The sequence below is a fragment of the Pogona vitticeps genome, chromosome 1, assembly GCF_051106095.1.
Source record: "Pogona vitticeps strain Pit_001003342236 chromosome 1, PviZW2.1, whole genome shotgun sequence".
Lineage (NCBI taxonomy): Eukaryota > Metazoa > Chordata > Lepidosauria > Squamata > Agamidae > Pogona > Pogona vitticeps.
The window spans coordinates 297179733-297203561 of NC_135783.1; the positions used below are offsets into that span (position 1 = coordinate 297179733).

Here is a 23829-nt window from a genome sequence, read left to right on the forward strand (position 1 = left end):
ATAATAACTTCCAAAAACTACTAGGTTCTTCCAGACATTTAAAAATAATTCCTTTACATGATCTGAACCTTCTCCTCTGCAACTCATGACCAGGAATGATTTCTAAAAGAAGCCATCAAGAAAATACCCAGACATTAATACAAATGAAAATTCAATACAATGGAAGGAAATAGGGGCTCTTTCACCAAGGGAGTAAGGTTGATAGGAACCTCTCATTTCCACCTTTCTTTTTTTAAAAGGTTGACATTTTGTAGTATCTTATCTTTGGCTTCACACTATCCCAACATGTGAGGAATGTGGAATTTTGGAGGGAAACAAAAAAGAAAACTATTCTCTAAATTGACTCTGATTGACACAAATATAGAAGTCTTTTAATAAATTCATACGGAGAAGTAAATGTTGCATGTGTGTGACATATTGGCCAAATAAAAACAGGTTCTTTGGATCTCAGACCAGTTATAAAATAAGATTCTCACTTCAAGCCTGGAGAATTTCATCCCTAACAAAGGAAAAATCAGGGAACTGCAGAGTAGTTTATTAAACATGTTCTTTATATTCATCAGTTTACCAGTACTACTGCTGAGAATGCAAGGCTTTCTGAGATTTAGGTCATAGCTCCATCCCATAATAGTCAAATTATGCCACTCATTCCTTCTTTCCTGAAGCAAGGGACAGATTGTAGAATATTGTTAGGTTGCAATATAGAAAGGTACAATTTCTGATCACAGGATTCCTAGAGGAAGCAGGAGAAATTCTGAACCATTCCTAATAAAAAACAAAACTTTCACAGCTATAGGCCAGGATGGATGAAGGTAGAAGATTGATTGATTGATTGATTGATTGATTGATTGATATACCACCCATCTACAACATGACACAAAGCAATAAAAACATCACTACTAATATAAAAATGAATTCAATTCTTGGCCGTAAGGGAGACAAACTCCAGCCTCAGAAAACGAGAACGGTTTCATAGAGTGAACTGCACACAGGCCTTTGCAGACTACACAATATACAATCAACACAGTGCAATATAACAAAAATTAAATAAAACTTCAGATTCTACTCCATCTGAGCTCTGGGCTAGAACTCTTAAGTTCAGATCGGAGCTCCTGTATCTTCATGCTCACACAAGAAAGAGAAGTTCACCTATTGCAGTTCCTACTTAACTAAATCCAGTTTATGAAAGGGAACTACCTAAAATAGATTCTGATTTTATTAGATTCTAAACATCTATTAATACCCAAGGGATTTCTTGATAACAATGTATAGCCAAATAATCAAAAGACAATTCAGATCAAATGAATTTTTAGAAGATCCTACTTTTAAAGCAAAAATGAGAAATGCAATCTTTGAAAAAGATACAATCTTGAAAGAGGCTTTCTACTGTCTCTTTCTCCTGGGAAAGGGAAAGCACCTTTTAAGATGATACATTCCTTATTATACAAATTCGCACTGCCCTCTGTTTCATATATTGTAAAGAAACAGTCTTTTAGGAAGAGAAATTGTTTAAAAATGTTCACACATTTAATGTGTAACATTTATGTGCTGCGGAAGGGTTAAGTAGCAGTTGATGTGTAAGGGGAGCATATTTATTGAAGGCTTGGCTACTAAAGAATACATTGTTTATTCATATATATTGATTGGCAACTACAGTGTTTAACTGTCAACAGGATTATTTTGTGAAGACTGGCTGCAGATGCGTCGAAGCAACACAAACTGGACAAATACGACTGATGGTTTTAAAACATCTCACAGAAGGTGACTGGTGAAGTATGGTTATGGATGATTTTGACACTTTGAATAGGACTGGTTGTATCTTTAAAAAGATGGATGTCTGAGAATATATAAAGCCAAAAGAGAGGGGAGGAGAGTCTGTCTGGAGAAGATGACCCAGATGTAGAAGGCTGAAGACTGAAGTAACTAAAGGGTAGTAAAAAGCTAAGATCACTCAAGGCCAGGCTGAGGAAGGCTTATGAAAGAAATTGAGAACTTCCATAGTGGCTTCAGAAGCAGCAGAAGTTTGAGTATGAGTCAACCACAGCCCAAAGAGATGGTTGATAAACCAGAAGTAAAGTTCTGGAGAGATGTCAAGGTCACTATAAACTCAAACACATGTTATATGCTTTCAAATCACTTCTGATATATGGTGATCCTAGCAGGGTTTTCAAAGTATGTGAAATGTTCAACAAGTAATTTATTACTGCTACTCTGCAGTGTGTGTCTGTGGCCAAGCTGGGATTTCAATCCAGGTCTCATGAGTCCTAGTCTGACATGTACCCACTACACCACACTGGCTCCAAACTCAGTGAATACAGACTCACTACTGAAGTCTCAGAACACTGTCTGTGAGTTGACTGAGTTTTGCAGAAATTGAGCTAATAGTTTACCTAGTCCTGAACTAGTAGATAATTCTTAAGAACAAAGACAGAGATAGTTGATGGACAAAGTGTGGTTCCAAGGTTGATCCTCCTGTCTCCAGCTCCCCTATAGCCTATTCTTTTTCTGGCAAAGAAATAGAATTGCAGCTCTTGAGAATCAAAAAGAGTAGGAAGTCACCTTTGAAATAAGTCATACATCCTAAACTGTTTAACATAACAAAATACAAAATTTTCAAATCTGGAAGTGGGCTGCTAGCCAATGTTGGTTTCAATTTTCACATTTTTAGGGCAATCTTGCTACTCCATGCATGAAACTGGCCCACAGACCTACTAAAGTTTTTCACCCCTGTATTAGCAGAACTTGTAGGCCTGAGTGGAAAAGTGAGCCATGCAATATCAATGATACTACACACCCATGACTGGGAAAATCAAAAAGCAAACAAACCATCTGCCTCTTTACAGTGAGGACACAATATAACCTTTGGCAAGGACCACAAATTGAAAGAGAAATAAGGCATGACTTGATAGAATACTTTACAGGACTGTCATTTTTGCCTTCGCAATCAGTGCAAGTTGCTGAGGCAGGTGAGCATCTACCAGAAGTCAAGCTCTTGAACTAAGCACTCTTAAGATCCAGCTAGTTCCCCCAAGTTCATCTTAAACAAATTTTGCTGAAACATTTAAGACGGGTAAAGAATTGTTGCGTGGAAGTAGTATATATCCAGCTAGTGAACAAAAAGCTGAATCAGGTGCTGTGTTGTCTCAGTGGTATCCTATACCACTCTAGTTCTCTAAACAAGGATCAAGTTTCCACATTAGCAATTAAGTTTAAGTAGGAAAGATCACAGGCAAATCCTTTGCAGTAAGCTAGGGTAAAGAATTAATGGACCACTGAGTTTTGTTGTCTGCTTCCTACATTGATGGTAATTTTGGATAGCATTCCTCCAGAGGAGACAACACTTGGCTGTTAAGTTTCCTTCTGAAAAGAGTAGATTCACACATCTGGAATTTGAAGGGGGCATCTTACCCTGTTTGCTAACAGTCCATGTTTCCAGTTCATATATATAACACTGACCATTACAAATGATGGTTTGTAATGTCTGCTGTGTTTTATTTTGTTTCATGTTTGGATTTTTTAAAAACTCTTACTGTAAACTACTTGGAGATTTTTTTTTCAGAACAAGAATCAACCTACAGATCAATATGACAAAATTTGAAAGAGAGGGCAACACATTTATTTCTTTCAAACCATCTGTACATTGTTCTAGATTACAGTACTACTTGTTATCACCCATTGAGATAGGACATTTTATTCTCCCAGAGACATGTTTTGTTGCAGAATTTTCATAGAATGCAATCTATTAGGTAGACATTTCATGACATAGTCATCTGAACAATTTTAAACAGTATGCATGAGTTTCAGCTACTTGCCTTTTTTAAATAGGGAGGGGGGACTACTGCATTTGGAGGTTCAAATGATTCAATACTCCTGCACAGCGAAAGTTGTATGTCAGAAGTCTAGCCTAAGGACACTTATTAGGGGAGCTTTCTAGATGAAGGGATTTTTTAAAATGAATGATGTGACACTTTACCCAGTTCTGTTAGAGCAAATGCCAATGCTGCTACACAGTAAATTGAACAAGGGACAACAGAACTGGTTTACTGTATTTTAAACTATATGTTAGTATGCACTGTACTAATGATCATGCTGTAAATCCAGCATGCGGGCAACAGCTATAAGTCTACTTGAAGCAACCAGTAATACATTCTAATGCACAGAGGAAGAACCCTTGACTCTCCAGGTATTTTGGGCTCCAACTCTCAACATTCTTTACCACTGGCCAGGCTGAATGGGGCTGATGAGAGCTGACCCATATATTCAGAAGACCAAAGCTTCCCCATTCATTTTGAAGAGCTCTTCTTATAAGACAGTTAAGTGCAGACACTAAAATGACCTAACTGTACCCATTTCCTACTTGGGCAGAAGTAACAGAACTCAGGTGCAGGTTTAGCACTTGAGTGAGTAAAAGACAGGGGTAAGGTACATTTAAAACTACTGATGCTATTGGTCTAAAACCCTCATAATTCCAACCCTTGGCCACACTAGCTAGGGCTTGTTGTAAGTTGCAGTTCTGCTTTCTTTTAAAAAAATTTAACAGATGTCTGAAAGTTTCTTATTTACAGCAACTTATCTGATGGGGATAAATCTGCTTCTTTACTTAGTTGTTTTACTTTTGGATGTTCACATGTGCTCCACCACCTCAAATAACTCAGACCGAGTAACTACTGCCTTGCAAAACCTATGTCTTATCCCACCCCAACCATGTGGTTTACAAGATGCATTCCAGAAGTAGAGCGCACTGCCAGAAGTAGTGGTAGCACTTCTACAGAGAGGAATTAGGCAAATTAAATAGAAAAGCTTACCTGGCTTCATAAGAGAATGTGTATGTATGTGAGTGGAATGCTTAAACAGTATGTGTTTGGAAAATTAGTCTACTACTGGAACATAAGATAGATAGAATATATGATCAACCTGAAAGTGCAGTCATTTAGTATACAAATATATGAACTAACTGGAGATCTCACTTGACAACTTGAAAGAACATCAATATCCAACACAATGCTATACAGATAAACAGAACTTCATATATCTTGCACTCTACCGTATATACTGTTTCACAACTATTCAGCTAATTCTTGAAATATAAAATTGAGAGCCAGTGTGGTATAATGGATACAATGATGGACTAGGTCAGTGGTTCTCAAACTGGGGTCCTCAGATGTTCTTGGACTGCAATTCCTAGAAGCTTCCACCACTTTCTGTGCTGGCGGCTTCTGGGAATCGCAGTCCAAGAACATCTGAGGACCCCAGTTTGACAGGAGACCTGGGTTCAACTCCCTACTTCAACATGGAAACCGAGGAGGGGCAGCACTGGTAAAACAAGTCTTAAATATCTCATATTCTTTGAAAACCCTATGAGGATCAAGTAAGTCAGATGTGACAATGGTACACAATGAATAATTAACTGAAATTTCTAACATAAACCTGAATGTCATTTGAAAGATAACATTTCATTTCCAATTTCAGAAAGGATGGACATTATTATGAGAAGAATTGGGGATAGATACAGGTAAATAAGTCTATGCTGTCAGCTTGTATATACAGCAGCTATAAAGGGAAAATCTGTGTGAGATTTCCCCAAATGTAGGAGATGCGACCGCATAATTTATGGACTGCATATTATCAGCTAGAATAGAAGGAAGGAGGACTACCACTACATTGTCCTATATTTGTGTTGCAAATGTTACCATTGAAAGCCCTCCATGTCAAGGAGCTTGGGAAACATAAAAGGTCCATTAGTCATTTCAAGATAGTAACATATTTTTATTGTATGGCGATGTCCTGAGAACCTCTGTGACCACTCTCAGTCAGCAGCACTGCAGAAATGACAATGATGAATATCAGTGGCTCACCATGTGCATATATGCTGTGCATTTTTAAGTATCTCGGTAGAGATCTACTTCATTTATTTGGTAAGAAACTCACAATGTGCAACTTGTTCCAGAATTGCACAACCCTTTCTCACTGCAAATTATAATCTTCTTTGAGCAGTACAGACCATTATAAAAGTATTTGGAGTTTGTTGTGCTGCTTGAAAGTAATAATAAAAATATCCATAAAATGTTCTCCCTCCAAAGCCCATTCATGTTCAGATTCAATAGAAACAGATCTGAATGAAGTGAGTTAACTATTTTACAGCTCCTGAAGGGTACTGGTAGCATCTACCTTCATATTCAGGGTCAAATACCATTTGCTTGTCATTATAACATCTACTGTACTTCCTTAAAGTGATAAAAAATGTGTTCATCAAAATAAGTGCTTCTTCCTGACCTCCCTGTTTTCTATTTCACTGAGCTTTGTTTCCTGACTAGTCATGGGATGTAAATACTTGCTTAAACCAGAAGCATTTTGATGGGTTATTTCTCAGTAAAGATATGGGTTGCGTAGAGATCCCGTTCCCATTTTATTTAAATTTTTTAAAAGTTGTGCTTATTCGTATTTTTGGTTGATATATCATGATGGCTGAAGCAAGCATATAAGAATACATTCAGTCTGACTGGTTCTAAATACAGTGGTGCCTTGCTTAACGGGTGCCCCGTTTAACGATGAATCTGCATAGCGATGTGGATTTTGCGATCGCAAAAGCGATCACATTGCGATGTTCCCTATAGGGGAAAATCACTTTGCGATGATGGCTTCCCCCCAATCATCGTAAACACCCCATTTTTGCACAGCTAATCGGTGTGACCAGCAATCTTAGCAAAGGCCCCCCATCAGCTGTGCGAAAACTGGGCGTTTGCGATATGGGGGGGAAGCGACCATCCCAGAAAAGAGCTGGGAGCCATCTTCTCCGCTCCAGCCCCTTCCCCCCCCCCGCCTTACAGCTGATCCGCACTGCTCTTAGAAGCTTCCCCAGCAGGTAAATAGGCAGTGGAAATGCACTGGGGAAGCCTCTGAAAGCAGTGCTTTGCCGAGGTGGGGGTGGGTGTGGGTGGGCAGGGGCAGGCCCACCACCACCCCGCCCCCAGTGGCAAAGCAGGGCTTTCAGAGGTGCATTTTCACTGCTGAAAAAGCCCCAGGAGGCTTCCGAAAGCGGTGCGAGGGGGGCTCTGGGGGGGGCTATGCGGGTGACCACTGTACTGTACTCATCCCAAGGAGTACAGCCATGGGAGAGAGCACAGGCTAGTAACAAGGAATATGTATTTTTTTTTTTTTTGATGGGACATTTAACCCTGAAAGAAAGTGGAAAATTTCTAAAATAGTATACTTTCTGTAAGCAGAGATCTTCGCTGGTACTCCATCAAAATCTGATTCAAGAGTGTTAAGGGACAATGAGATTCCCACAATCAACAATCCATCTTATCCCATGCAATTCCCAAGTGTCTTCTTCAGACACATTGCAAGTAAACATATTGCAAAAAAAATACTTATTTCATTTTACAATAGTTGTTACACCCCTTTTCTGCCACTGCAGGTTACAAAGTGATCAGAGTAACAAAAATAACAGCTAAAAGCAGACAATGTTGCCCTCACAATAATAGATCCTGAATGCCACTGTTGTTAGCAAACAATGTCATCATGTGGCTTTTTAAAATGTGCTGGCAACAGCATAGTCATGAGTGTTTCAGCCTATGCTTCAGCCTAACAGGTCTTTGTACTGCCATGATTCCTCTCAGCTAGTGAGTGGTATTGTGCTTCAGCTGCTACATGGGAGACCCTGAGTTTGGTCCATTACATGCTAAATAAACTGGGAAGAGCCACAACTCCCAGAATTACCTGTGGTCATGTCATCTGGGGATGGTCGTTCAAAAAGTACCGTACTTTTTGCTCCATAAGACGCACTTCCCCTCCCAAATAGTGGGGGAGAAAATATGTGCGTCTTATGGAAGGAATACAGAAAAAAGGGGTTCAACCACCACCACCACCCAGAAACCCCCTACTGCCATGCTGGGAGGCCTCTGAACTAGCACCAGAGACTGTTTGCTATTTGGACCCCACCATTCTGCACTGCTGGCTTTCCAGGATCTGCTTCCTGCAGCCCACCTGGAAAACCAGCAAGGCTAGCAGGCCTATGGTAGCAGGCAATGAAAACTGCCAAGGACCAAAGAGGAAAGAGTAATTCTAGAGAGACCAGGGGAAACCACAAACATAGTCCCCCACTTAGGCAGTTGATTTCCCCATATTTGGGGAAATCACAGGGGTCAGTACATCCAGAATGCAATAAATGAGCCATCTCCTAAACCACCTGCCCCTTTCTGTGGTCTGTCCCCCAAAGGCATGGTGACCTCTGGCTGCACCTCCTGATCAGCACAGGGCTGCACAGCCCCAGTCCCGAAAGAGGCCAAGAGAGCTACTCAGTGTTTTGGGGTGCCCCACAGGACCCCCATCAGGAGCTGGATGTTCCTCCCACAATCCTCCAGTGCACAGATATTAGCATACCTAATATGCGGGGAAGGCAGGGAAAGCGGGGAAATTCAAACTTTCAGTTAGTGAAGAGGCTGCTTGTCTGCTTCCTTGCTAGCAGTTAGAGAGCTGGGAGAGAGACCTGGGACTGCCTGGTATTGTCGTTTTAAAATGTAAAATTTAGTTTAAAAGCTGTTTGTTTGGGGTTAATCCTTGGGTGAAAAGGTGCTCCGTTTGAGTTGAAACCTGCTTGTGTAGAAACGTGCATTCTTGTCTTTAAAATCTGCTAGTTTTACTTTAAAAGCTGTTTGTTTTGGGTTAAACTGTGCTTGGGTGAAAAGGTGCTCTGTTTGAGTTGAAACCTGCTTGTGTAGAAACATGCTTGTTTTACTTTAAAAGCTGCTAGTTTTATTTTAAACGCTGTTTGTTTTGGGTTAAACTGTGCTTGGGTGAAAAGGTGCTCTGTTTGAGTTGAAACCTGCTTATGTAGAAACATGCATAGGGGTACTTGCTTTAAAAGCTCTCTGCAAAGCCTTTCAGACCAGCACTGATCAGCTGTTAGGTGGGGAGAGGGGAGGGGGAAAGAGCTGAGAAGAGCACGGAGAAGAGCACAAAATGGCTGCCGGCTGCCTGCTGGCTTTTAGCTGTTTAGGCCTCTTTTTTGGCTGTTCTGGGGTCTACCAAGGCACTGTGAAGAGCAAGGCTCAGTCTACAGTACCTGGTAAGTGACTTTCTTTTAAGTTTTTTAAAGTTTCTGACCTCCCCCCATAAAAATGCATTAATTAATTATCAATGCATTTTTATGAGGAATTTGGATTGAACTTGCAAACTTTTCAACTAGTTCTGGGCATCTAATACAGAATGTATTTCCAAAAGGTGTTGCAGCAAGGAAACTAACTGTGCCTCCTGACTTCTAACTGGATTACAGTACCTGCTTCCTGATTTCAGCTACTATAGTTTGTATTCAGTTTTTTTAGCTTTGTGTGGCCTAACCTGTTGTGCCTTGCATGATATAAATGTTCAATTATGTCAGAAACCTGAGATTTGGTCTTATGCTGAGCATGTGCTACTGCTGGTGAATGGGTTAAGCTTTGTGTTGCTGTTCTTTTGCATAACCTAAAGTAAATAAGGAAAACTGGCTGTTAAACAGTTTCATTCCACTATTTATCCTCCACACAACTAAAAGGGACCTCTCAATGCAGTGCCAAATTAGACAAACCATTTCTAACTTAATATAGGCTTGAGCTGTAGCTGGGCAGAGTTGCACAACAATCTCATCTGTCATTGGAACATTTCTATAAGCATGGGGAGGAGGTGGATGAAAGGAAATGTAAAATATAGGTAGAGTGGTATAGGTCTTATCACTGGCTGATAATGGTCTATATTGATGCCACTGTTGACTGCTGTTCACTTTACATGGTTCAAATGTTATTCTGTTATAGTTTACTCAATATTTTATTACACTATTTGGTTCAGAATATATTTTCCCTGTGTTCCTCCTCAAAAAATTAAGTGTGTCTTAATATCCGGTGCGTCTTATGGAGCAAAAAAATACGGTAACTCTTCCAATCTCTGAACACTACCGCTTTTCATAGTTTAGTAGTACTCGGGTATCTTCACCATCCAGGTTTTTTTAAAAGCACCTCAGCTATTTTTGGTACAAACAACTTTTAGGAAAAAGAGATTTTCCATGTTTTCTTTTTTCAAAAAAAAAGAGAAGACTTCTCAGCCAACAGCTTTTGGCTTGACTGAGGTGTTATACAGGAAAAGGTAGAGCATATCCTGCTCCTATTTGAGATACGTTAAGAGTGGTATTAGCAAAAGTAGCACGAAGTGATGACATTCACTATGAACTTATGTTTATCTTCACTTTTTCTCTGTTCAGATTCGCATAACTGAAGATGTGTAATATCCAATGGGACATAGTTAAATGTGTCCAGCACCTGTATTTATAAACATTTGGCTAAGCCCCAATGATTATGAAGCCTTTCAAAATAAGACAGCCGGCCTTTCCATTTACTTTGAGAGATGACTGGATACGCTTTCAGCAAGTCAAGGCAAAGCCTAGCTTCGTTCCTCAGGTACAATCCTTGCAAAAATATCTGAAAAACATGTTTTGCTATGACATTTTTGTGTTAAGAGTCAAGATAATTCTGGCAATATAAATTTAAAGTAACTACCTGAAATTGAATTGGAAGAAAACACTACACATCCAGGTATGTACAAAATACTGAGATGCATTGTGTGTGCGGATTAGAATAAGCCACTCTTCTGTTCATTACATGACAATGCCTTCACACAAACAAATAAGAGCAAAATTGCAATACAAACAGAGCATGGCAGAAAGGATCCCAAAAAGCGAATGCTTTAATGGAGTTTTACCTTACCATTTAGGGCCGACAGGCTTTTAGTAATGATTAATTCATAATAAAATACATTTTGAAGAATAGTAATGCCCCGACTGCTTCTCGTCATAATTGCATGGTTGAGGTGAAATAAGAACTCAGCAAGTCAAAGGAAGGGAAAAAACTGAAATAAAAATACTGTTTTATTGAAAAGGCAGCAACAGTCAGAAAAGTCTACATAAGTGTACTTCACTAGTTTTGACTATTCCCCTGGGATTTTCCCTTGCATGGTGTCACTTGGTGAATGGCAGTGACAACACCAATGGCAGCAGTCAAGATGGTCTATAGCAGTGGTCCATAACCCTTTTGGCACCAGGGACCAGTTTAGTTGAAGACCGTTCTCCCAAGGACTGGTGGGAGATACTTGTTATGAAGTAAGTCGCTGGAGGACAGCTTTGAATCAAGCTCATAAAGAAAAGGGCGACCAAGAGCAGGAGGCGAGCTGCAATTGAACCTCTGCCTCCTGTTAGATCAGCAGCCGCTTAGAGCCTAATAAGGAGTGCAGGCTCCTATTAGATTCTGATGCCACAGGTACAGTTGATCTAGCACAGTGGTGGTGAACCTTTTTGGGCTGGGGTGTCCAAACTGGAAAAAAAACAGTGGGTGGTGTGCTGCCACTGCTACAACAGCAGCGGTGGACCCGTTAGACTTGGAACCAGAAGTGTGGATCCAGACCCGGAAGTGGCAGCGGAGGGGGGAATCCCGGTCGCAGCCAGCAGCAAGCACATGCTCCAGATCCGCCTGTTGAAGCGCCAGCACCGGCTGCAGCTGCCTTTTGAGGTTTGGCTGTGTGTGTGGGGCAATCTGGCAGCCTATGGCTCGCATGCCAGCAGAAAGGGCTCCATGTGTCAGCTTTGGCACACGTGCCATAGGTTTCCATCGCTGATCTAGCAGCAGCAGGAGGGGAGTGGGGAGCGCAGCACTGTGTGTGTGTGTTCAGTTGTTTAGTCGTGTCCGACTCTTCGTGACCCCATGGACCAGAGCACGCCAGGCCCTCCTATCTTCCACTGCCTCCCGGAGTTGTGTCAAATTCATGTTGGTTGCTTCGATGACACTGTCCAACCACCCCATCCTCGGTCGTCCCCTTCTCCTCTTGCCTTCACACTTTCCCAACATCAAAGTCTTTTCCAAGGAGTCTTCTCTTCTCATGAGATGGCCAAAGTACTGGAGCCTAAGCTTCAGGATCTGTCCTTCCAATGAGCACTCAGGGTTGATTTCCTTTAGAACTGATAGGTTTGTTCTCTTTGCAGTCCAGGGAACTCTCAAGAGTCTCCTCCAGCACCACAATTCAAAGGCATCAATTCTTCGGCGGTCAGCTTTCTTTATGGTCCAGCTCTCACTTCCATACAACACTACAGGAAAAACCACAGCTTTGACTATTCGGACTTTTGTTGGCAAGGTGATGTCTCTGCTTTTTAAGATGCTGTCAAGGTTTGTCATTGCTTTCCTCCCAAGAAGCAGGCGTCTTTTAATTTTGTGGCTGCTGTCTCCATCTGCAGTGATCATGGAGCCCAAGAAAGTAAAATCTGTCACTGCCTCCATATCTTCCCCTTCTATTTCCCAGGAGGTGATGGGACCTGTGGCCATGATCTTAGTTTTTTTGATGTTGAGTTTCAGACCGTCTTTCGCCCTCATTACAAGGTTCTTTAGTTCCTCCTCACTTTCCGCCATCAGAGTGGTATCATCTGCATATCGGAGGTTGTTGATATTTCTTCCTGCAATCTTAATTCCAGTTTGGGATTCCTCCAGTCCAGCCTTCCGCATGATGTATTCTGCATATAAGTTAAATAAGCAGGGTGACAATATACAGCCTTGTCGTACTCCTTTCCCAATTTTGAACCAATCCGTTGTTCCATATCCCATTCTAACTGTTGCTTCCTGTCCCACATATAGGTTTCTCAGGAGATGGATAAGGTGGTCAGGCACGCCCATTTCTTTTAGGACTTGCCATAGTTTGCTGTGGTCCACACAGTCAAAGGCTTTTGCATAGTCAATGAAGCAGAAGTAGATGTTTTTCTGGAATTCTCTGGCTTTCTCCATAATCCAGCGCATGTTGGCAATTTGGTCTCGAGTTCCTCTGCCCCTTCGGAATCCCGCTTGTACTTCTCGGTCCACATACTGCTGAAGCCTACCTTGTATGATTTTGAGCATAACCTTGCTGGCGTGTGAGATGAGTGCAATTGTCCGGTAGTTGGAGCATTCTTTGGCACTGCCCTTCTTTGGTATTGGGATGTAGACTGATCTTTTCCAATCCTCTGGCCACTGTTGAGTTTTCCACGAGTTTGCCTCCTGTCAAATCAGCAGCCTTAGAACCTAATAGGAGCATGATGACAGGAGGTGGAACTTTGCTCGTTGCTCACCTCCTGCTTGCCGCTCATCTGTTCTGGCGGCCCGGTCCTTCCAAGGACAAGGCTCGGGGCCAGTCCGCGGCCTGGGGGTTGGGGACCCCTGGTCTATAGGATACCCTCTTGTGCTCACAACTATTAAGAAAGTGACACCAAGCAAGAGAAAATTTAAATGGATTGTTGTGCTCTGTTGCTTTTAAATGTGTTTTTAGTGTTGATTTTATTTTCTGTTTTTAATATAGTATTTTGTTTAATTATTTTTAAATATTTGTATACTTACTGTTTTTAGCTTCAAAATATTAATAAAATAAATGTAGAATTGCCCAGTGTTAGAGGATCCTAGAAAATGAGCACATGATCTATACTATGGTTGCTAGGAGAAAACAGAAGCAAGAAAAGTTCAGATATGGCTAGACTTTCCCTATGCCAAAATATTTTAAAGGGCTGTGTGTAGAGTTAATGATATAGTGAAGCAAAGTTAGAGTACAATAAGGAAACATACACACCCTTTAACCTTTGAGGTAAATTTATATTGCCCTGCCTGCTGCACAGAATTCACATTAGAAAGTTATGTTCCAATTCCCAAATCCTTTCTTTGGGATAGGCAACCTAAGGGGAAAAAAGCTATATCAAATCAAAGCTGTACAAAATGATATATGCATGTTTTCCAAGAGGTTTCCCCATGCCTTTATTATTATTATTATTATTATTATTATTATTATTATTATTATTATTATTATTATTATTATTATTATTATTATTATTATTATTATTATGGGGGAACAGCTGGAAGTTAGCAAAGATTGTCACTGGAAACCAACATCAAAATCACTGCCTGGGGGCCGTACAGAAATGGATGCAGGAGAACGGGCTGAAACTGAACCCGACAAGACGGAAGTTCTGAGGGTGGGTGGCCCTGTGGATGGTGACTTGAGAAACTCCCTCATGTTTGGGGGGGTGGCCCTGGCCGCAAAGAGTGGGGTCCGCAGCCTGGGGGTACACCTGGACTCGATGCTCATCATGGAAACGCAACTGGCGTCGGTAGTCCGCACCGCTTTTTTCCACCTTTGGTGGATTGCCCGGCTGCGACCTTACCTAGACACGGGGGCGCTCACTACCTTAGTACATGCGCTCATAATTTCTAGATTAGACTACTGTAACACGCTCTACGTGGGGCTTCCTTTGAAGCTGATGCAGAAACTTCAAGTGGTGCAGAATGCGGCGGCCAGACTCCTTACTGGAATGAGAAAATATCAACGTATCTCTCCTACTCTGGCCATGCTGCACTGGCTGCCCATCCGTTACCGCATTGACTTCAAAGTGTTAATGCTTACATATAAAGCCCTAAACGGTTTAGGACCTCGATACTTGGCGGAACACTTACTCCCAACTAGCTCTACCCGTGTCACCCACGCGAGCCAGGAGGTGAGGCTGAGGAGCCTGACGCTGAGGGAGGCCCGGAAGGAAAGAACTAGAAACCAGGCCTTCTCAGCGGTGGCTCATCGCCTCTGGAATAACCTACCTCCGGAGATTCGCGCTGCACCCTCGCTGGGTACTTTTAAGAACCAACTAAAAACGTGGATGTTTCGGCAGGCCTTCCCTTCCAGTTAATTCCTGTCTTCTTTCCTTTTTTTTCTCTTTATTTGATTTATTTTGTATTTTTCCTATTGCAAAATCATTTAATTAATTAATTGTTATAAATTTTTCTTGAACTTGTTATGTTTTATGTTCTAAGCCACCTAGAGCGGTCGAAACGACTAGATAGGCGAGGTATAAATACAATAAATAATAATAATAATCCATAATATGTGAAAGAAAGAGAGTGAAGGACAAAAATCAAGTCATTTGAAATGTAATGAAATGTAGAGAGGCTGGCTTACAGATACCACAGATAGCCAGAAAGGCAGAAAGTGGGTGCTCAACTAAATCACGCCTGAATTCCCACTAGAGCAAACTGAGACCATATTACCATGCACACATTATGACAATGCAGAACTGACTAGAAGATACAATATTGCTGGGGAAAATTGAGTTGGGGGGCAGTAGGAAGACAAGAAGATTTAACATAAGGCAGAATGTCTCAATGAAGGAAGCCACAGCTGTTAGTTTTCAAGATGTGAACAAAAGTTACTGCAAAAGACAATTTTGCTAGGAAGAGAGGACAGTAACAAGAGAGAATAACCTGAGATGGTGATGGTTTGCAAGCTCTGAGCAGAGCTGTTAATTATATGATATTCTGGACGTTATCAACACAGCACACCTTTGGAGGTGATTCCTTAATATCAGACAATTGCATAGCGACATGTGGAATGATTGAAATTATGACAAAATACAGGCACCAAATCTCTACTAACATCGTATATAACCATCCCCAGCCATGAAGCAAAAACAGTGATTTCACAGTTTAAACAAATGAGCTTCTGAATATTTTTTTCTCTATTCTTTTAAAAATATGTTCTCAGTATTTTTCCAAATAGATACAGAATCCCTTTGTGATGCTTGTTTGGCCAGGAAGGAGTTTAAAAAGTTATCTTCATGTGAATCAGCTACCTGGGGCCTGACTGACAGGGTGGAAAGTTCAGATTGTCCCAGATCTGGAGCTAATTTCTCCTGCGAAGACTTGTCTTAGAAGCATGGTTTCAGAAATGTTTACTAAAACTACTCAGCCCTGGACAAACACAACTGCTCTGTTCTTTTCAAATGCAGAAGTACTTTGAATATGTGCTACAAAATTGTATGCCAGTTCCCTGGAGATACATGACAAAATGTCCCTTTCTGGAAAATTATCACTCCATTACTTTCTTTAAAGCTAGTCTTTTTTTTTAAATAATTTTTTATTTTTTAACAAGAGGGGTGACAAAAAGCAAAAGGGGAATTGAGGTTAATGGGGAAAAGGAGAAACAATCACATACTAACATACATTCTATACCTATTGCCATATCAAAATTCCAAGTTACTCTATTTACTCTTTCTGCCTTCTAGGTTTAAGTTCTCATTTCAATATACGCTATTCATATGTTGCCTGTTGATTCAGTCCACTTGTAGAATAAGTCCCATCTTTCTGTTGCCTTTTGTAAAGGACAGTCTTTCATTACTTCTGATAAAATGTCCATTTCCGCTGTTTCCCGTATCTTCTCAATAAGATCTTCTTGTTTCGGTATCATCGGACTTTTCCAGTTTTTGGCATAGAGAATTCTTGCTGCAGTAACTATATATATAACTATATATTCCTTTGACTTATCTATGTTATCAGGTATCATACTCAATAAGAACAGCTCTGGGGTTAATGGCACCTTACAAAGCAATATTTGTTGCAACACAGCATGTACTCTTTTCCAATACTGTTTCACTACTCTACATGACCACCACATATGATAATAGCTTCCCACATGTGCTTCACATTTCCAACACATATTTGATACATCTGTGTACATCTTTGACAATTTCTCTGGGGTCATATGCCACCTGTAAAACATGACGATTTTTCTTTTATATTCTTTGATTTCTATTTCTGTTTATTTGTAATGTTTTTAATAATTTTATTGTTGCTCCGATTGTAAGCCGCCTAGAGTGGTCTAGTATGACCAGATAGGCGGGACAGAAATTAATTAATTAAATAAATAAATAAATAAATAAATAAATAAATAAATAAATAAATAAATCTTGTATATATTTTCCTTAAAATTAACCGATCTTGTAAGCTTTATATTATGTTGCCATATTTTCAACCATTGATCAATATCAATATTATGCCCTATGTTTTGTGCCCACTTAATCATACATTCTTTAACCATTTCATCTTGCATTTTAATTTCTAACAGATAGTTATACATTTTCTTAACTATTTTATCTTTTGAACCTAATAAATGCTTATCAAACATCGTTTGTTCTGAGTAGAAACCTTCTTTTTTTGTCTTTTGTGTATCTAGATTCCAACTGTGCTCTGGACCACCAGTCTATAGATATTCTGTGACTCTAGCTCTTCTTTAGACCTTAATTCATCATCTTTTTAAAATAAATCTTGGTATCTTAAAAGTTTTGCTTTTGTCATAAGATTAGATTGTGTAATGGCCTCTATAGGTGACACCCATACCGGTATTTTACAGTAGGTTTGTTGTATAATCTTTCTCCACGTTCCCAATAGAGCTTTTCTTATCATATGTAAATTAAAGTGCTTTTGCTCCTTATCTTTTTTATACCATAGGTAAGCGTGCCAACCTAATTGTAAATCATGCCCTTCCAAGTTAAGTAATCTGTCATTTTCCAAAGTTATCCATTCTTTTATCCAATCTAAAATACAGGATCTATAATACAGAAGCCAATCTGGAAGACCAAAGCCATCCCTCTGCTTAGCATCTTGCATTGCCTTAATTTTAATTCTTGGTTTTTTACCTTGCCATATAAATCTCATGATTATCTTATTAAATTTTTGGAAAAAGGACTGTTTTAATATGATAGGGATTGACTGAAATAAAAATAGGATTTTGGCAAGACGTTCATTTTGATCGTCACAATCCTTCCCAGCAACAATAATTGTAATTTATCCCATTTCTCCAAATTGTTCTGTATCTCCTTCATCAATTTCATATAACTATCTTTAAATAATGTGCTCTTCCTCTTTGTAATTTGTATCCCTAGATATCGAATTCTCTTTTCCTCTTGGAAGTTTGTCTTCTCTATTAGCTTTTGCCATTCTTGTTCTCTTATATTTTTAATAAGTAGTTTTGTTTTCTTTTGGTTTATTCTCATTCCTGCCATGTCACCAAAGTTTTTTAACATTGCCATCAAGTCTTCTATTGACTGCACTGGATCTTCTAGCATAATGACTAAGTCGTTCGCAAAAGCCTGAAGTTTATAGATTTGGCCTTTTACTTTCAATCCTTTCAATTTCTTTCTTTCTCTGATTTGTTCATTTAGTATTTCTAGAGTCAAGATAAATAATAGTGGAGAGAAAAGCTAGTCTTTTTTTACCCTCTTTAAAGAAAACCTATCTTTTGACTTTGTCTTGTGTGTGCCCTACAGCTTACACACACAAACACACACACACACAGAGAGACAGACAGACAGACAGACAGATGGATATAGATAGATAGATAGATAGAGAGATAGAGAGAGAGAGAGAGAGAGAGAGAGATAGAGAGATAGAGAGAGAGAGAGAGAGAGAGAGAGAGAGAGAGATGCAACAATATATCTACGTTGGAACACTGTTTTTGGTATCCCTGTGTAACAATCACAATTTATCTTGTTTGAAAGGCCTTTTTTTGAGGATCTGTATTTCAGCCTCTCCAGCCTAGATTCTTTCCAAATTAAAAAAGTGACTGGGGTCAACTATCCTCTTTCAAAATAAGCAAAATTGGTCTTTTCAATTTATTTGATCTGTTTAAAACTGGGGACATTATAGGGTTGTTTGTTCCTATATGGGGGCAGCTTTTAAAAACTTGAAAACTCAAAAGCCTTTCCCCCAAACTCTTCAGATTTGGCATGGGCAACAGCAGAACGTCTACTATATCTATGCCAAATTTACTGGCAAAAGTTGAGTTTCAAAGTTATAATTTTTGGTTTGGGCTGCCTCCATTTTTAGAATTGCCTCGCAGAATGTTGCATTTGCTCTGCTGCACAATAATCACCGCATGCTTGTACTGTTATAATATTACCTATAGAAACATATGGCTTTGTGTACAAGTTGCTGGGTCATACAAGCAGAAGAACATTATTGTCTTTGTGTCAAGCTTGTAGGCTTCCCATGTGTATATGATAGCACTGTGAGAACAGAATCTTAGTTTCGACATACTTTTTGGTTTTACTATGACCCACTGCAGCTTTTCTTATGTTATTACTATTCAAGCACACACAAAAAAAATTAGAAAGAAAAAGAAGGGAACTATGGATACTGTCTGATGGAAATGAAATGCAACTCTAGACCTAGAGAATAGTAATCAGTGGGAAATGTTTATCCTCCCAAATTATATCCCTTCCCTAGGTAAATAAAAATATTTCTTTACAAGGGTGTGTATGTACCGTATTTTTCGCTCTATAAGACGCACCTTTCCATAAGACGCACCGATTTTTTAGGAGAAGAAAACAGGAAAATATAATCTGTTTTCTTCGCTCCATAAGATGCACAGACTTTCCACCCCCCTGTTTTGTGGGAAAAAAGTGAGTCTTATGGTGCAAAAAATACAGTATTTTATTTGTGACTATCAAATGGAGAAAACTAGGAAAATTACAAGTTATTCAGAAGATTGATAAACTAACAGACACTGTCACTAAACAAACAGATGGCTTACCAATTAGCCATGTCTACCCCGCCATAAGGTTAGCAACATAAATGGAGACACATGCACATTCCAGTCTGACCTGCATTTCTTTTATAGACTAAACACATGAGCAGTAAAACTGCATTTGCAGTGCTGGATTTTGCAGGACATCAAAGAAGAGTTCTGTCCAGAAGGCATTGAAGTTTCAAAGGCTGTTTCTGCCACCAATTAAAAAGTGCCTGTTCTTACTGAAAGGCCTTGAATCAGTTAGGTCTTATTTAATGTTAATTGTGGGTAGAAAACACCATATCATCACAGTAGGGCAGGGTACAAAAGAAAAGTATACAGTGCCATAAAATGCAATGTATCAAACCTCATATTCTTCTTCTAAAGACATTATCTTCTTTTTATGTTCTTCTTGCAAAGCTGGATCAACCTGCCAAGATAAAAGTAGAATATCAGGAAATATATTTCAAAGGCATTAAAATCTGGAACAAAACTGTCAACATTCACAAAACTTTCAAATCAAGAATTTCTCCTTTCCAACCTGTTAAAAATGTACATATTCTGTATTTAGAAGAAAAATGAAAGAAGGAGGAACAAGGTGAACTTATGCAATGCTTATGCAATCATTCATCAATGACTGGATGGCATCACAATTCCAACTGTGTTTTGTTCTAGCAAATGTACTTTGCAGGGAATGTTCAACATGAAATACTGAATTTTTCACACTGACCATCGAAACTAATCTAAAATATCATAGAAGGAAGTTCTTATAAACGGGTTAATCAAATATGTGTTAAACATTTCTCTGTTTGTAAAATGTGACATTATAGTATTTTGTTTGAAGGAAGTGCTGGCTTATTTTCATTGTAAGATGTAACTTTTATTAAATGTTAGTTTGTTTTCATTTAGATCATAAGCTACTGGAGCCTTGCTCAAGTCTGAGATCTCAGAACTGATCGCTCCAGGGATATAGCTAACCTCTGTACACTTCCTGTCTGCTGACCTGATTTCAGAAATCTAAATATATTCAACAATTGTCTCCTCCACCTCCTAGTTCTCTTCAGAGGTTGGATATTATTATGAAAGTTCTGAGTTTGGAAGTGTCATCTTTAACTGATGCTGTGTTGCATCCAAACTGGTCTCCAAGGCTCTTCAGTCAGAAAATTCTTCTTCCTGCACGCCTTCTCACATCTGTTTTACCATAAATTATCAGCTATAAGAATCTATATTTTCAAAATTTGTATTACTTGACTGAGGTGTTCTAGCTTTCTGCATGTTATGTGTGTGACAATTTCTTAAACTTCAGTCATTATCTTTAGTTCTTCTTTGCTGGTCATCTTCTTGATTCAAGAAATCCCTACCTTTTTGTGATACTGTAAATCCATATTTTCAAATGCTTCTGTCTTTTCTACAGTAGCCTGTGTTAGGTTTTATGATGATACACTCTACAATTCAATGAAGAATACTTAGCACTGTACAATGTGCATTCCCAAAAGCCTATTTTAAGTTTTCCTTTTATATTCACTGTTCTTTAGGAAGGTGTTCTGAACCATCTGTATTCTGATGTCTGTTGAATAGCTATGCTCCCATTGTTCAATCAGCCACACTATTCTAACAAACTGAAATATCAACTTGAAGCAATGAATCAACACTACATGCATATTTTTATACATTCCTGTTTTCAGTTGGTGAGTTCTGAGAGTTCAGTGCTCACTGAGGTTTGCTTTCCTTTGCTTGAAAGTCACTCCAGATATATTGCATCTTGTAATGACTGAGTTTATTTACCATCATGCGGGTTCAGCATATGTAGAAGATGCACAATTTAAACACTTCTATAAATGACCATGTCTACTGTCCAGCAAACAGTATGGCCAGGAAATGGTAATTCAGAAAGTCCCCTTGTACCATCTACAGGGGATTGGAGGACAATTTTGCCCCAGACTCCTTATAGCAACTTTAAAAGTATTACCAGTAAAAAGCAAAAGCAAAGCATGCTGCTTCTATACCGCCCCATAGCACTTAAAGCACTCTTTGGGCGGTTTACAAGTTAATTATGCAGGCTACACATTGCACCCCCTGTGAGATGGGTACTCTTTTTATGGACCTTGGGAAGATAGAAGTCTGAGTCAACTTTGAACTGGCTACCTGGGATAGAACCCCCAGTTGTGAGCACAGTTTTGGCAGCAGTACAGCTGTTTAACCACGAGGATACAAAGATGCTTTTTTAGTTTTTTAAATAAAATGATTTAAAAATAAAACAAAGAGGAAGTGGGACATGAAGACTGCCCTCTGACACCCAGGAATGAATGTGTGCATCCCCTTGACCTCTGGAAATTACTTTCCCCTGATTTGTGGCTAAGGATACAAGTGTAAAGTTCAATCCTCTAGGGAAAAAAGGGAGGGGGGGTGAGAGAGGTGTGTTGGCTGGATTGGTATTTAAGTGATTCAAGAAGGTCTCCACCATACCATCTGACACACTGGGCCATCCTGAGCTAGTTACTATCTTTTAACATGCCCTATCTCACAAAGGTATTATGCGGATAAAGAGAAACAAAGGGAGTGGGAATGGTAAACCACTTCTTGAACCTCTCATGTACCTCAAAAACTGTATCAGGGTTGGCCTAATTTGGAAACAATCTGATGGGACAAAGCAACAAAAATGACAAAATGCCCTAAAACTCTGTGGTCTGAGACTGGTATAGTTTAGAAGCAACGTCTGTATTGAATGAATGTAACTCTGCTCTCAAGTGAAATTGATATTGATGAAATTGATGAAATTGCAAGGGGATGGGCACTGCTAGTTTCATTTAGAAAGAAACTAGAAAGATGAGAGATTTGATGTAAGAAGTCTTCTAGATTTTCTTTTTCTTTTTGCCCCTACTGCAGTATCTATCTACTACTATACTGAATTCAGTCCTGTGTTGCAGAAGTATTTCACAACCACAGTGTATTTATAGATATACTTTGGACTGAAGGACTGAGGTTAATAGTGGAAATAACTCTGCTGTGTTTAAGCTTTATATAGTTCTGAATTTCCTACACTGATCAAGGGGGTCAATCTAGGTAATCTCTTGGAATAATTACTTTCCTGTATTGCAACAAGCAGGTGCTATGCTGGATGAGGGATTCTGGGAATTCATTGTTGTTGTTGTTTTTAAAAGCACTTTCCAAACTCTGATCTGAATGGCCCACACAAAACCCTCCCATACTTCCATGCCCCTACAACAAATTACAAAAACAAATGTGAGTTGGCGAGAGAAATATACTTGGTGAACACTGGATTATGGTCATGTAAATCAGTCACAGTCTACACAGAGTTTGGCTATTATTACTGAAATATTTGTATTTAGGAATGTCACGGGCTACAAAACTAATTTACATTGCTGGACATTTCCAGAACATTAAGAGCAGCTGTTTACCATAGAAAAAAATATTTATGGATGATGCTGATTAATTGAAGTTCTCTTTCCTGTTTTAAAACATGTATTAAGTGAATTTAGCTTTCACCCAAAGGAAAAAATGCTATTTTCTTTCTGTATCCCAATGCAAAACATGAAAAGAAGCATACAGTGGTACCTCGACTTACGAACGTCTCCACTTATGAACATTTAGTTACAAATGGCTCCATTCGCAAAATGTTGCTTCGACTTGCGAACAGAGCCTCGACTTATGAACAAAAAACCTTTCCTGCCCTTTTTTTGACCTAAGTTCATCTTAGGTCAAAAGAAGAAGAAAAAAACACAAACATTTCTCCCCTGGTGGTAGAGTATGGATTAACCGGCTTTGCATTAGTTCCTATGGGAACTAATGCCTCTGCTTATGAACAGCGCCTCAACATAAGAATGAAAAACAGCAGGTATAGATTAAATGGTTTTCAATGCATCCCTATGGAAAAGTTTGCCTTGACTTACAAACTTTTCGATGTACGAACGCTGTTCCAATACGAATTAAGTTCGTAAGTCGAGGTACCACTGTACACAAGAACCCCAAAGTCTATCAGTGGTTGTTATTACTTGGTAAGAAGGCTTGAGCCTTCTTGCAGTGTATTATGTGTTGCATTGAAATGGCATGAGAAAATGAAGTCAGGAGAATGTAAAGTGGACTGATAAAGAATTAGTTCTCAAAAATGTATACATATTTATTGGAATATGATTTAGAGGATGAGAGGGTGAAGGAGAGGAAGGTAAAATGGGCAAATTTTTTTGGATATAATATCGGTATTGATGACTGGACCAAGATGTGGAAAGAAAGTTATAAGATGATTAAACCAGTAAACCTTAGGGAAAATATTCTCAAAATATTTTATAGATGGCATTATACACCTGTAAGATTGGCAAAAATATCAGAGGGTAACAGCAATATGTGTTGGAAGTGTAAAAAAATGCAGGAACTTATCATATGTGGTGGACATGCGAAAAAGTAAAAAAAATATTGGACACAGGTGTGGGAAACAGTGAAATTACGCAGCAA

The 23829-nt window shown here is 39.3% G+C and overlaps 1 protein-coding gene across 3 annotated transcripts in view; it reads right to left on the reverse strand.

The window, feature by feature from the left end:
- The window catches only part of COX16 (cytochrome c oxidase assembly factor COX16), an 84977-nt gene that overhangs the window by 264 nt on the left and 60884 nt on the right, over positions 1-23829 (reverse strand). For all 3 annotated transcript variants that reach the window (XM_078390762.1, XM_078390771.1, XM_020788463.3), the window contains one exon: positions 19727-19789. In XM_078390762.1, coding sequence (XP_078246888.1) covers positions 19750-19789 — 40 coding nt within the window. In that variant the 3' untranslated portion in view covers positions 19727-19749. The remainder of the gene's footprint in view (positions 1-19726; positions 19790-23829) is intronic.